At 36.3% G+C, this 13,663-nt stretch overlaps 1 protein-coding gene across 6 annotated transcripts in view; it reads left to right on the top strand.

Annotated features, from left to right (window-relative positions):
* The window catches only part of Not1 (CCR4-NOT transcription complex subunit 1), a 225,256-nt gene that overhangs the window by 173,300 nt on the left and 38,293 nt on the right, over positions 1 to 13,663 (top strand). For all 6 annotated transcript variants that reach the window (XM_081765495.1, XM_081765494.1, XM_081765493.1 and 3 more), the window contains exons 32-33: positions 9,806 to 10,081; positions 11,364 to 11,469. In XM_081765495.1, coding sequence (XP_081621621.1) covers positions 9,806 to 10,081; positions 11,364 to 11,469 — 382 coding nt within the window. The remainder of the gene's footprint in view (positions 1 to 9,805; positions 10,082 to 11,363; positions 11,470 to 13,663) is intronic.

Consider the following 13,663-nt stretch of genomic DNA (forward strand, 5'->3'; position numbering starts at 1 on the left):
ATTTTGTATATGATCTGATTCATATTGAATAACAGTAAAATTTATGCTCGAATTTGACAGAATAATTCTCTCTTAAAAATCTCTTGTATACATTAAAAAATGTAATTAATATGGTGCCTTCCATTTCAATTCAGGCAGAGCATGTACCATCACCATCTCAGATATTGTTGAAACTTTTTTTATAGCAACTAGACATGTTTTTAAGAGACACATATTTTTTTGTTTTGTCGAAAAAAATTTTCCCGCCAAGTAATGGGCCATCAAAGACGGGGAGTACAATTTATGAATTGTAGAAGACATGGAAAATGGTCAACTTCGGAGCCTCACCATTCGGCTATGGAGACAGGTAGAGCTATAATTCTTGTTGTGGTATGTACATAGGGATATAAATAAACTATATTTTATTATAGATTGGTTTGCGCATGCGTATCTTTTTGTACATAAATTAACAAATGAACGTAAATTTATCTGAAAAGTCGAAGTTTGCGAATTTTTTTCGAGCACTTCCGGTTCGAATTTTAAAATTCTGTTTTCACGGTTGGTAAGACCTGGTTACCCGCTTTCCGAAAAAATTTTTGTATCTCTTCTGTGTGCAACCGTTTTGTCGCAAAAAATTCGAGAAATTGTAAAATTTTCAAAAATCGCCATTTTTGGGCGCCATTTTCTCGAAAACACCATCTTTTAAAATTCTGAAATTTTGTCAGATGGTTCAACTTTACATGAATAATAAACACACCAAATACCATTCTCGACCAATGCTTCATGAATTAACTGCAGCCTTTTAAAGTTAGCGAAGTTTCGTTAACTTTGATGTCACAGTTAGCAACACTGGGAACAATAAAAGTGCAATGATTTGATGATGTTTGTGGTTCACATTCATTAAATGAAGAAAAGGTTTTCTTGACTGTTTTTTTTTCATTAATTTGATCAAGAAGACTCTCAAATAGTAAAATGGGCCTCCCCCTACTCCTCCGTTTTCTTAAACCGAAATAATCTGAGGTGGAAATTACGATTACGAAACACACAAATTTTAAGTTTACTTGAAATGGCCATCCAATAAATTCTGATGATCTACAAAAAGCCTGAACTATTACCTCAATGATGATTTGGAATGCTCCAGATAAAGTCTCAATTAAGTGCGATGTCATTACTGTGATCGAAAAAGGGCAAAAAGTTAAAAAAAAAAAAAATCGAAACGTTTTCTTACGCGTTCCAAAGAAATTTACTGACTTTTAAAACAGAACAATCCCAACATAAGAATGGGTCACTCGGAATTTTACAGTATTCGACTAAAGTGGGTCAATCCGCAACCTGCGAGGGAAGTGTGTATATGTGTGTGTGTGTATTGTGCAAATTTTAAGTTAGCTGCTACTGCGTTGCTACAAATCAAAGGTGCTGCCTGTATTGAAGCTGTCATGAGTGACCTATTCCCTTTAGTAGTATGATCCGTAGAAAATGACTACTGTCTTCAAGAATGTGGTGAATGTCCTGGAGTGGAAGGAGTAAGTGTGGAATCTTTATTTATTGATCCTGATGAAAATGAAAGTGTTACGTATGCCATATGGGAAAACAATAATCTCGTTAAAAAAACTGACACTTTCTGTTTTCGTATCGTACATTGCTTGTTTAACAGTAAGAATTGTAATTCATGACTACATCAAGAATTAATTGCTACCGAAAAGCACCGTATAAAATTTCAAGATACAAATTCTATTTTACTTCATGTGGACTTCACTGAAAACTGGACTGTTATTCTGCAAAGTGAAATTCAGAGTTATCACCGGAATATGAAACACCTGACAGTTTTGTTGTAATAAACGGCGATAAAACACACGATTCGGCTCATATACTCATAACCATAGACAAGGTTCTAAAAATACTCGAAGAAAAGCGAAAATATACTTTATAGAAAAAGGTTTGAATACGAGAAAATAAGTGTCTACAATTTCCCAAACTGTGTCAGTGATTTCTGATGGCACTGCATCCCACTTTAAAAATCGATTTAAGATGTTCGAGATGCAGACAGGTCCAATAAAGCAGTGAAACCGGCCATGCATGGTCTCTGCGACGGTATTGAGGGGGGGGGGAGGTGTAAAGAATGTGGCAACGTGGCATAACCCTAGGCAAATACAGATACACAGTATTAAAACCGCAGAAGAAAAAAATGAAATGAAATCTTTTAAGTTTTACGTCTCACGTTTTTTTTGCCGGTTAGGCTAAAGGAGACTGTGATTATGAGAAATGAATGAAATGCAGTAAGTGGGAGGAAACGGGATAACCCCAAGAAAACCCACGAGCACGATGTTTGTCCACCACAAAGCCCACACGGCACGATCTGGGATCGAACCAGGGACCCCAAGCACCGGAGATGAACGCTCTACCACTGAGCCACCGCGCCCCCACTAAAACCGCAGAAGAATTCGTGAGTATAGTGCAAGTACAAACTCCGGGTATTACTCTCGTTTTGTTGCCTGGAACTGAATTCGACGGCTTCCGGAAGAAAAAAAGGGAAAGTATGTGACCGGTAACTGGTATTCAACGAAGTCATCTTTGGCTTTCAGAAATGGCGAAGTTTTTATGGCAGTAATGGGTCACCATGAACTAACTTCATGCTTTCCCCAAAATCGAACTTCTGCAATTCAAAGTATAGATTTAAGAAATCTGCAAAAAGGAACTTTTGTTACATACATATATGTATGATAACCAGTAGTGCGTAGCAGAAATATTATGAATAAATCATGAATTACGTGAAGTTGAAGTGCTGTTTATGCTTCCACATGGACGTTCAGCATTTGTGACTATAGACAATGTGCTACGCAGAGGCGGATCCAGGACGGACTTCTGGAAGGAGGGGGGGTATACTGCTACTTAGAGCTACGAGCTCCAAACTCTAAGATCGGTTTCATTTATATTTAAAATAAAAAAAAGTTTCTTCCCCCTAGATCCACTCCTGGACAAGTTGAGAGTGAGCCAACACCTATGGAGCACCTGCACGGTTACATGCTATTAGACACCAACCAAGCAAATGATTGGTCCATGTAAAAAATAAAAAAATAAAAAAAGTCAGTGAAATTTTGTTTCCGAAGACCATTTTAGGTAGGTGAACTTGAAATTTGTGCGTTTCGCAATCGTAATTTCCACCTCAGATTATTTCGGTTTAAGAAAACGGAGGAGTAGGGGGAGGCCCATTTTACTATTTGAGAGTCTTCTTGATCAAATTAATAAAAAAAAAAACAGTCAAGAAAACCTTTTCTTCATTTAATGAATGTGAACCACAAACATCATCAAATCATTGCACTTTTATTGTTCCCAGTGTTGCTAACTGTGACATCAAAGTTAACGAAACTTCGCTAACTTTAAAAGGCTGCAGTTAATTCATGAAGCATTGGTCGAGAATGGTATTTGGTGTGTTTATTATTCATGTAAAGTTGAACCATCTGACAAAATTTCAGAATTTTAAAAGATGGTGTTTTCGAGAAAATGGCGCCCAAAAATGGCGATTTTTGAAAATTTTACAATTTCTCGAATTTTTTGCGACAAAACGGTTGCACACAGAAGAGATACAAAAATTTTTTCGGAAAGCGGGTAACCAGGTCTTACCAACCGTGAAAACAGAATTTTAAAATTCGAACCGGAAGTGCTCGAAAAAAATTCGCAAACTTCGACTTTTCAGATAAATTTACGTTCATTTGTTAATTTATGTACAAAAAGATACGCATGCGCAAACCAAACTATAATAAAATATAGTTTATTTATATCCCTATGTACATACCACAACAAGAATTATAGCTCTACCTGTCTCCATAGCCGAATGGTGAGGCTCCGAAGTTGACCATTTTCCATGTCTTCTACAATTCATAAATTGTACTCCCCGTCTTTGATGGCCCATTACTTGGCGGGAAAATTTTTTTCGACAAAACAAAAAAATATGGGTCTCTTAAAAACATGTCTAGTTGATACAAAAAAAGTTTCAACAATATCTGAGATGGTGATGGTACAATTTTGTATTTTTTTGCCTGAGTTGAAATGGAAGGCACCATATGTTCCTTTGATTTCATTTATTTAAGGATAAAAGTATAAACTAGGTTTTGTTCAAAATTATATTTCCGTCAACTTAATACGGCTTTTCATTATAGGCATGACAAAAATTGTGCGTTCACTGTTTTTTCAGTTTCTAAACAGTAAATATAGATCAATGAAAGTAACTTATAAATTGCAGTATAGCATTTGAACTGCAATTGACATGCTAACTAATTATGAAAGGAAATCATATACACCAGATCTTGACTTAATGCGTTTTATGGACTAAGTGCTTGTGACAAAAGTTCACTATCATTCCGCCTGTTTTTTAAGAAAAAGAAACTATTTGTGTATTAGTAAAGGATTCGGACGTGTCTTTTATATTTCAATATAATGAAGTCATTTATACTACCCTTAAAACAAAGCTGGACGTGGTCATACTTTTCCTACTTCTTAATAGGAAGGGTCATACTTCAAAAAACATTTTCTACTGTTCAGCCAGAAATGAATATATGCAAGTAATATTGTAATGGACTTGACACTGCATTTTTGTTGAAATACTATTGTTCACCATAATTCCAGCTGCCGAAATGGTTTTAAGTAGGGTTAGGTTTTCTAAGTGCGTGCTTGTTTCACCTCTATGAAAGCTATCTCTATGAAAGTACCAGGGGGGTCAAATGTTGCTTCTAGTTGGAAATAAATATAATTTTCCAGTGCTTTTCTTTCTATTCCCTTTAGTCTATCCCCAATTTTCTTCTTTTTATTGATACTTTTTGAAATTTTATTCCAAATATCCTGGTCATCGTGGATTTGAGTATGTGACAATTGGGGCAAAGCAAGGCATCATTTTAAAACTCCCAGTCATTGTTAACTGGAAATATTTAATTCAAAATTTAAAGTCTGTAAGTTGTTGGTATTGTTTATAACTAATTGTTAATACAAAATTCTGAATCAGAAAAATAATCTTGAAATTGAAAAAAATCTACGATTCAATAAATCAATATGTTGTAAAAAAAAATAAAGGTATAAAATTTTTCGAATCGGAAAAAAAAAAAAGCATTGTATGCTTTCTCTGGATCCAGACTACACAAGTGACATTTCCAAAGCGCACCAACATCTTTTGCCAGAAAATATTCCTAATTTCTAACAGATCAATTTTATATCTGTGATTACAAATATGTGACGCGGCTGCCGTTAAAAATTTGGAACAACAATGTTTGGAAAGAAAGAAAACGATGTGCCATCAACTTCAGTGAGGGAACAGTTAAAGAAAGGGTTTTACCGAAGAAATGCTTAAGATTAATCTTAAGAAAAATCCGAGTGTTGTTGAATTTCAATCATCTACTGAATTACCATTAAGGATGAGCACGAAACTTGTTCATTAGTCTCTGTGAATATGGAAAGAAGCTTTAGCGTCTAGAAAGACGTTCTATGTCCAAATAAAAACATGCTTACGTTTAATTTTTATAGATTTTTACATGTAGAGAGACGGAAGAAGCGAGGTATTATTTTATATTACGTCGTATACAATTAAGGGGCAATTGTCCCCTTTATTACACTTTCCTCGTCTGCTTCAGCACTTTTTTCCTCCCCCCCCCCCCCCGAAAAAAAACCGCCACAGAACGATTGATGTAAATCTATGCTGCAGTGTGTAAATGACCATCCTTTAAGAACTTTGAGCTAGTTGCATTTTCAAGTACATTTCAGAAGATCTTAAAGCAATTTCAGAAAAAGAAGCCACTAATTTATGTACTTCAGTAACAACCCTTGTCAAGAGTTTATTAGGTCGCTTCATAAACGTTAGTGAGTTTAGCTGAGAGTCTGTTTGGAGAAGTCATTGAGACATTTCAAAATATCTTCGACGCGTGGGATCCCTGGTTCGATCCCAGCTCCTGCCAAGTGAGCTTTGTGGTAGACAAATACCGTGGTCGTGGGTTGTCTCGGGGCTCATCCGTTTCCTCCCACTCTCTTTATTCCACTATTATCACCCATCTTATCACTGTTTTCTTTAACCTCTGTGAATAATCATGAGACATCAAACTTAAAAAACATCCAGGTTCATACCACATCAAACTGAAGCACGAGAATCGAAAAGAACAAAAGTTCTTGAAACAAATGAAAATTGAAACAGTCTGTTTTCTTGCATGGAGTGAGATGGTTTTCTCAAGGCCATAGAACATGTCTTTTGAAAACTAGTATTGATCAAGCATGTTTTGAAATCACTTTATCGTATGTACATGAAACATTCTCTTCTGTAGCCATTATTTCGAGATAAGTGGAAGGTGTTCCAAAATGAGATTTTTTTTAAGGGTTAAAGAATAACAGGGTGTCTACTGGTCATGAAAGTCATGAAAAAGTCATATATTTTGCTTAGTGGTCATGAAAGCCATGAAAAAGTCCTTTATTTACCCAACTGGTCATGAAAATCTGAAATCTCAGAGTATATTTTTATACTTCATACTTTTATACCTCATACTGCATGTACTGAAACAGTTGTATCAGGTCAGTAATTGTGAGAATTTCCCCTACCAGTTAGTGCTGGCTAACTGGTACTTTACTGTCTTCCTAGCTGCTCCCAATTTCATCTTCTAGTCTCTGTAATATGGTAACAACTTTTTACTGTCCAACTTTGTGATCTGCTATTTCTTTACTTCTAAGAAATGTAAATTGTGTATTTTTGGGCCTTTAGACTTATGCAAATAATATTATTCGTTTGAGTTTGCAGATTTTAAATTTGATGATCTATTTTTTTAAAACGAATTTCTTTTATAATTTGTTTTGTCTTTGGGCAGTTCTCTGAGTGCTAAATTTTAAACAAATTTCTGCTAGATGGATAATTATACTCACAAGGAAGGGTCACGCAGTGGCTCCGCTGAGATCCGAACGAGACAAATGTGTTTTCATTTGATATATTATAACTAGATAGATCCCAAAGTTATACGTGCCACCGAGCGGAATATCGTGAGTTACAATATATTTTGTAATGTAAGAACTACAAAGCTGGCAGAATATTTTGACCGAATCATTTGTTCGGAAACGGTTGGGTAAATGGAAAACTCGGATAATATGTATCCCGTCATTTTCAAGAACACACTTTTTCGGATAAAAAAGTTTGCCCAGGATCCTCGCAGGGTCCCACATGGGGTCCAACTCAAAATTTTCAAATGACAAGAGGGATTAAGTAGCACATCGTTTGAAAGCTGTTGCAAAATGAAAGAAGATGCAGCAAGTCTCGACTCTCTACGACAACCCTGTGCAAAATGGCGGAGGGTCAAAATGTAAACAGAAACTTAATTGAAAAGTCAATGGTCACCCCTATAAATCGGAAACGGTGAAAAATGTGAAAATAGGAAAGGAAGTGTGGCATTATTTTCAAAGTACAACAATTTAAGGTAAAACGTCTTGTCCCAGGGTCCCACATGGTCCCAGGTGGGGTCCAACTAAAAAGTTTCAAATGGCAAGAGGGGTTAAGTAGCTCATCGTTTGCAAGATCTTCTTAAATGAAAGTAGATGGAGCAAGTCTCTACTCTCTACGACAACTCTGTCCAAAATTGCGGCGGGTCAAAAAGTAATCAAAAGCTTATTTGATAAACTATGGCCACCTCGAATCCAAGATGGCCGGTTAAAACTTATGTCGTTCATAACAGTACATATTTAAATCTCTATTTTTCTCTATTATATATTTAGAAACAATAGGAAGATTAAAGAACAATTGAATTTCGATTCACCTCAACTATAATTCCATTCGGTAACAACACATATATGTTTTGTTTGGTTCCCTCGCCATCATTTACTTTAATATAACGAATATGCGATGAACACACAACTCTGACTTCCTCTAATTTTGTCATACGTAGTTCATGCATAAAGGACTTGCTGCACCAGTAGGTGGGTGGCTCTATTGTAATTCGTAACTGCGCATTCGTGGCGGTTACATTTGTATGTCATTCGTTGGTTTGATCACAATACTCCAAGCAATACCAAATATACAAAAAAAAAAAAAAAAAAAAAAAAAAAGAAAAAAAAATCATTTGCAAGATTGGCGAGTAGTACCAAACCATGTGTAAGTCATTTCAGTATTTCGAGTTGCGCCAAACTTTGTTGGTTTAATTACGGTATTCCAAGAAATAACATATTTATATACAAACTCATTTTTCACGCTGGCAGCCATATTGGATTACCTCCAACACCAGTGGTTTGAGCTGGACATGCGTTCGATACATACTATGGCATTTTGAACTCAAGACGTTTCGTTTTTTGAACATTTCGCATCTTTTCGTCATCCACTGATCAACATTCATGCCAAATTTGGTTTTCCTAGCTTCAGCAGTTTGGTATGCCTATCCTTTCGATATAGGTTTTAAGCTGTCTCTTGGATTCAAGGTGGCCATAGATTTTCAATTAAGCTTTTGCTTATATTTTTACCCGCCGCAATTTTGGACAGGATTGTCGGAGAAAGTCGAGACGTGCTCCATCTTCTTTCACTTAACAAGAGCTTTCAAACGATGTTCTACCTCTCTTGCCATTTGAAACTTTTTAGTTGGACTCCACCTGGGACCATGTGGGAACCCTGGAACAAGACATTTTCACGTTGTGCTTTGAAAATAATGCCACGCTTTCTTTCCTGTTTCCACATTTGTTTTACCGTTTCCGATTTATAGGGGTAGTCATGGACTTTCCAATTAAGATTTTGTTTACACTTTGACCCGTCGCCCTTTTGCACACGGTTGTTGTAGAGAGTCGAGACTTGCTGCATTTTCTTTCATTTTACAACAGATTTCAAATGATATGCCACTTAACCCCCCTTGCCATTTGAAAATTTTGAGTTGGACCCCATCTGGGACCCCGCGGGGGACCTTGGGGCATTTTTTTCTTACCACAAAAAGTTTCTCGTTGAAAATGGTGGGATAAGTGTTGGCAGAGTTTTTCACTTACTCAACCATTTCCGAACAAATGACGGTTCAAACTATTCTGCATGGTAATTTTTTGTAGTTCTTACATTACAAAATATGTTGTAACTCACGATATTCCGCCCGGTGGCACGTATAACTTTGGGATCCATCTAGTTATAACATATAAAATGCAAACACAATGGTCTCATTCCGATCTCAGCGGAGCCACTGCGTGACCCTTCCTTGTCAGAATTAAAACTTCAAATACAGTATAGAGTGATTAACTGGTAAGAGCAGGCCCGTATTTAGGTAAGTGCTATTCTGTACTCGAGCACAAGGCGGCAGAATTTTAGATTCTTTCTTTAAGATTCACAATAAGTGATATTTAAGACTAGCAACCCGCATAGTTCCGATGCACCACTGATGGTAGGGGTTTATTATTACTAATGGTAAATTTTTATCGCCATGGTCATGAAAATTTGAACAAAAAGGTCATGAAAAGTCCTGAAAAAGTCATGAGTTTACTTTCTGGTATTCCAGTAGACACCCTGAATAATGTAGAATCTTCACATTAGAAGGCAGCACATGAAATTACTGAATTAATAATGAATCCTCCAGAAAAAAAGTACACAGACTTGATAACCTTTAGGCAAACATAACAATAAACATTATACAAATTACGGAATTATTATTTATTTATTTTTATTATTTATTTATTTATTTATTTATTTTTATTATTTATTTATTTATTTATTTATTTTTATTATTTATTAAGTACAAACATGCATGTATGTATAGAAAGGGTCCTACTTTCTTTTATCTACTAGGAATTGTACTTTTTAATATTTAAAACCCGCCTTAATGTTTAAATAAACTAATTAAATTTGTTGTAGGTGTCTGACCGAATGCCGTGATGAATATAGATACAACTTGGAAGCAGTTGATTGCCTTATTCGCTCACATTTAGTAAATATGCAGCAATATGATATGCATTTGGCGCAGGCCATGGAGAATGGTTTAAATTTCATGGCTGTTGCCTTTGCAATGCAGCTTGTACAGCTTTATTTGGTAGAAGAACGACATAACACCCATGTGACCGAAAATGATTTGTGCAACACAATTGAAATGTTAGCACGCATAGCTCAACACTCACGCCAGCCTCCTGATGGGTAAGTCTGAAGAAAGTACAAATTTTTAAATGTATGTTATTCTGTATATTTTATGTACACAAATTGCTACACAAAACCCATAATCAAGTGTAATTTTAACGTGAGTTTGCTAGCTTTAACAACTTTTGGTTATTAGCAACGGAGCATGGTAGCTCACAACGGAACTCTCCCTTCTGGTTTAGGAGTTAAGACTTGATATATTTTTCAGTTACGTCTCAAACTCTTTCCAAGGATTGCACGTGGTCAACAACTAATATTATTATTTGAAAGCGAACACAAATGTGCTGAAGACTTCTAGGGTAATCTCAAAATCTCCCCGTTTAGAATCACACGGTGAGTTCTGATCCGACTTAGTTATCAGTTATGGATTCATAATTGTGAAATTAGACTCAAGTAGGCTTGCTAGAACTCAAAATTTCAATGAAAAATATTTGCGACGTACCTGAGCATTTGGACCGAGGTGATTACAGTATCGGAGTTTGTAGTGCCTCGGTGTACTTTATTATTTCATTTTGAAGCTGGTTGGTCTGCCAGCTTCAGTACATGGAAGTCCAACAGCTGGGTCTTGTCATTACCTAGGCGGGTGATCCTTTGAGAAAAACTAGTTGCCATTGGTAAAAAAATGTTCAATTGGGAAACTTCTTGAATGAAAAATATAGCAAGACTCCAGTAAATAAACTTTTTATATATATTTTTTTCACCTTCCCACTGATTCTGCCAATGTTGTGTTCTTAATATGCATTCCATTATGTATTGAGAAACGTAAAAATGTCAGTGTATTGCTTTAATTTCAAGTGATGATTTCTGCTTTAATTCTAAAGCAACAGAGGGGCCGCGGTGGCTCAGTGGTAGAGCGTTCACCTCTGGTGCTTGGGGTCCCGGGTTCGATCCCAGGCCTCGCCAAGTGAACTTTGTGGTGGACAAACACCATGTGCGTGGGTTTTCTCGGGGTTCTCCCGTTTCCTCCCACTTTCTTCATTCCACCATTTCATTCATTTCTCATTATCACCGTCTCCTTTAGCCTAACCGGCATAACCGTGGGACGTAAAACTCAAAGATCTCATTTTTCTAAAGCAACAGAGAAGGTGACCATTACTAGGTTTGTAAGTGTAGAGGGCAAGAAACAGTATCCTGTACAGTTTTGAGATTAGAGAAAACGCGTGTATAACTATTTTTCTTTTTTTCTTTTTTTTCTCGTTAAACTATATTTTAATTTGTGTATATACTTAATAGTGATGGTTCTTCTAGCATTATTATATTAAAACGAATCTCCTTTCTTCAGGTTGACTGCACTAATTGAAATGTTGAGAGCCAACCACGATCCAGGGTTTTTAGTAGATAGAGCTCCAGGCGGACCAACTGCTCATATTCATTCTGGAATTCTGCAGGTATTTATTTTGCTGAACTCTCGTACTTTACCAAGTCTACTTTTATGTGTCTTGATACCTGTATTTACGGAAGAGAAGACTTGTAGGCAAAGTTTGAACTAATACATTTTGAGGGTTAAAATCGAATGTAAGAATTTAAGTGAGTTGTTTTTAGTGCAGTGATATCATTTGCGTGTCGTACAAAGGAAGAATAATAATATTGGTGCTACCTACAATACATTGTTCAAAAACATTGAAAAAGAAAACTAGTATTTAGTCACTGTGAAGAAAGGAACTCAGTGTGTGCACAATTGTAGATTAGAGTTCAAACAAACAAACAAGGTACATTAGTTAAATTGTTTGTTAGTAAGTTAAAAGAAATGCTATCAAACTACTAAATATAATTAAAAAAAGAAGAAGAAAAACTACTAAATACCATACAGCATTTGGATCTCAATTAGTTCGAAAACACCTAGACCAAGGAAATTTATCAAAATTAAGAGACTAGGGATAACAAATCTTCAACATCCATACTAATATATAAAAGCAAAATAATATTGACTGACTGATTAATGTATTTTCAGAATTCCTAGATCGAGTGAAGTGAAATTTGGTGTGCTAGTCAGTCTTAAGTCTTTCAATCTTGATAAAGCAGTGTGCCAATAGCTATTGTTGTGTTATCATTGAGCTGTGTTGGTGGTTGTTTTGTGATCTTGTGTTTGTGATACTCTTTGAGTACATCATAAAAGGTTGAAACAACGAGCCGACGCGAATTTTGCGTTAAACTGCAATTTGACCACGGAGACAGTAACATGCTGTGACAAGCTTACGGCAGAGTTGTACTTAATGTTTCCGGTGGCACAGACTCTTCCAAGGTGGAAGAGCGTTTCTTCAAGACGACAAACGATATGGATGGCCTTCCACGAACATCACCCGCGAAATGTGGAACAAATTAAGGAATTTGTATATGAGGATCGTTGGAGGACGATCAGCATTCTGGTATAGACTTGCTAATGTGTTATAAGAGTTAGTAAATATAATCCTAACATCGGAATTGAACGTGCGGTGTGCGCGCTCAAGTGTGCGAAGATCTCGGTAGCGTGCCGTGGATCTATCTTTTACATCCAGGATGGTCATTGCCGTCGGCTTTTTGGTTTATGAGCACGATTTGAGAAGTTAATAGTCGTCATTGCAGTGGAAAAGTCCATCGTCTCTACGCGCTAGAAACGCAGAAATAAGTTGCATCTTAACGAAAACCATGTTCATTGTGTTTTTTTGACACTCACGGCAGTGTTCATCGCGAATTCCTCCCCAGGGACGTCTATACACAGTTTTACTGGGACATTCTGTAGTGTGTAAGGGATAACATTGGCAAAACCCATGCGCGAAGAATTGTGCATAACCCTCTCGCCCAGCACTCTTCTTCCTGAGTTTCTCGTCAACCACAAAATGTTGTCACTTCCGTACTTGCCCTTCTCGCCAGCTCTGCTAACTTTTTTTTTTTTTTTTTTTTTTTTTTTTTTTTTTTTTTTTTTTTTTTCTTCGAAGATGAAGATGCAGTTGAAAGGTCGTTCTCACCCCGTTGCCAAGATCCAGCGCGAATCGCAGTAGGCTATAGACTGGGTACGCAAAGTGACTCCAGACCACATTCCAACAATAAACCGATGCATTGTTACGCAAGATGGCTGTTTAGATGGAGATTCTATTCAAACTTAGATATATATAATGTACCATTTTGTCAACAGAGCTAGCCCAAAAATTATTTGATACACTTGCGTATGTGAAAGCTTGTAGAAATTTAATATGACAGAAGAAAGGGATGAAGAGGGCGAGAGGAAAAGACCCTCAGTACCGATCCCAATGTATTTTAAAAGACCCTCATTACCAATCCCAATGTATTTTGCTTCATGACAGAGCATTAGTCACGGATGGCGATCTCAGTATTTGAAAATTCAACCTCCTAGGAAAAGTGAAAGTGAAAAATTTTACATAGAAATAAATTAAATGACCATGTTAACTGTATCGTTACGAAAAAGTCTACTTCTGGATCGCTATTATTTTTGACATAATGAGAAGTTATCACTTTCATATGTTTTTACGATCTTAAACTTCTTGAAATTCTAGTCGCACAGTAGTACAGAGGATTGATGTTTTCCTCTTTTTTAACTAGAGAACGTAGAGGTACAAAATTAGTACATAGTAGCTTTTCGTACAC

The sequence above is a fragment of the Thermobia domestica genome, chromosome 7 (assembly GCF_964235325.1).
Source record: "Thermobia domestica chromosome 7, izTheDome1.hap1.1, whole genome shotgun sequence".
Lineage (NCBI taxonomy): Eukaryota > Metazoa > Arthropoda > Insecta > Zygentoma > Lepismatidae > Thermobia > Thermobia domestica.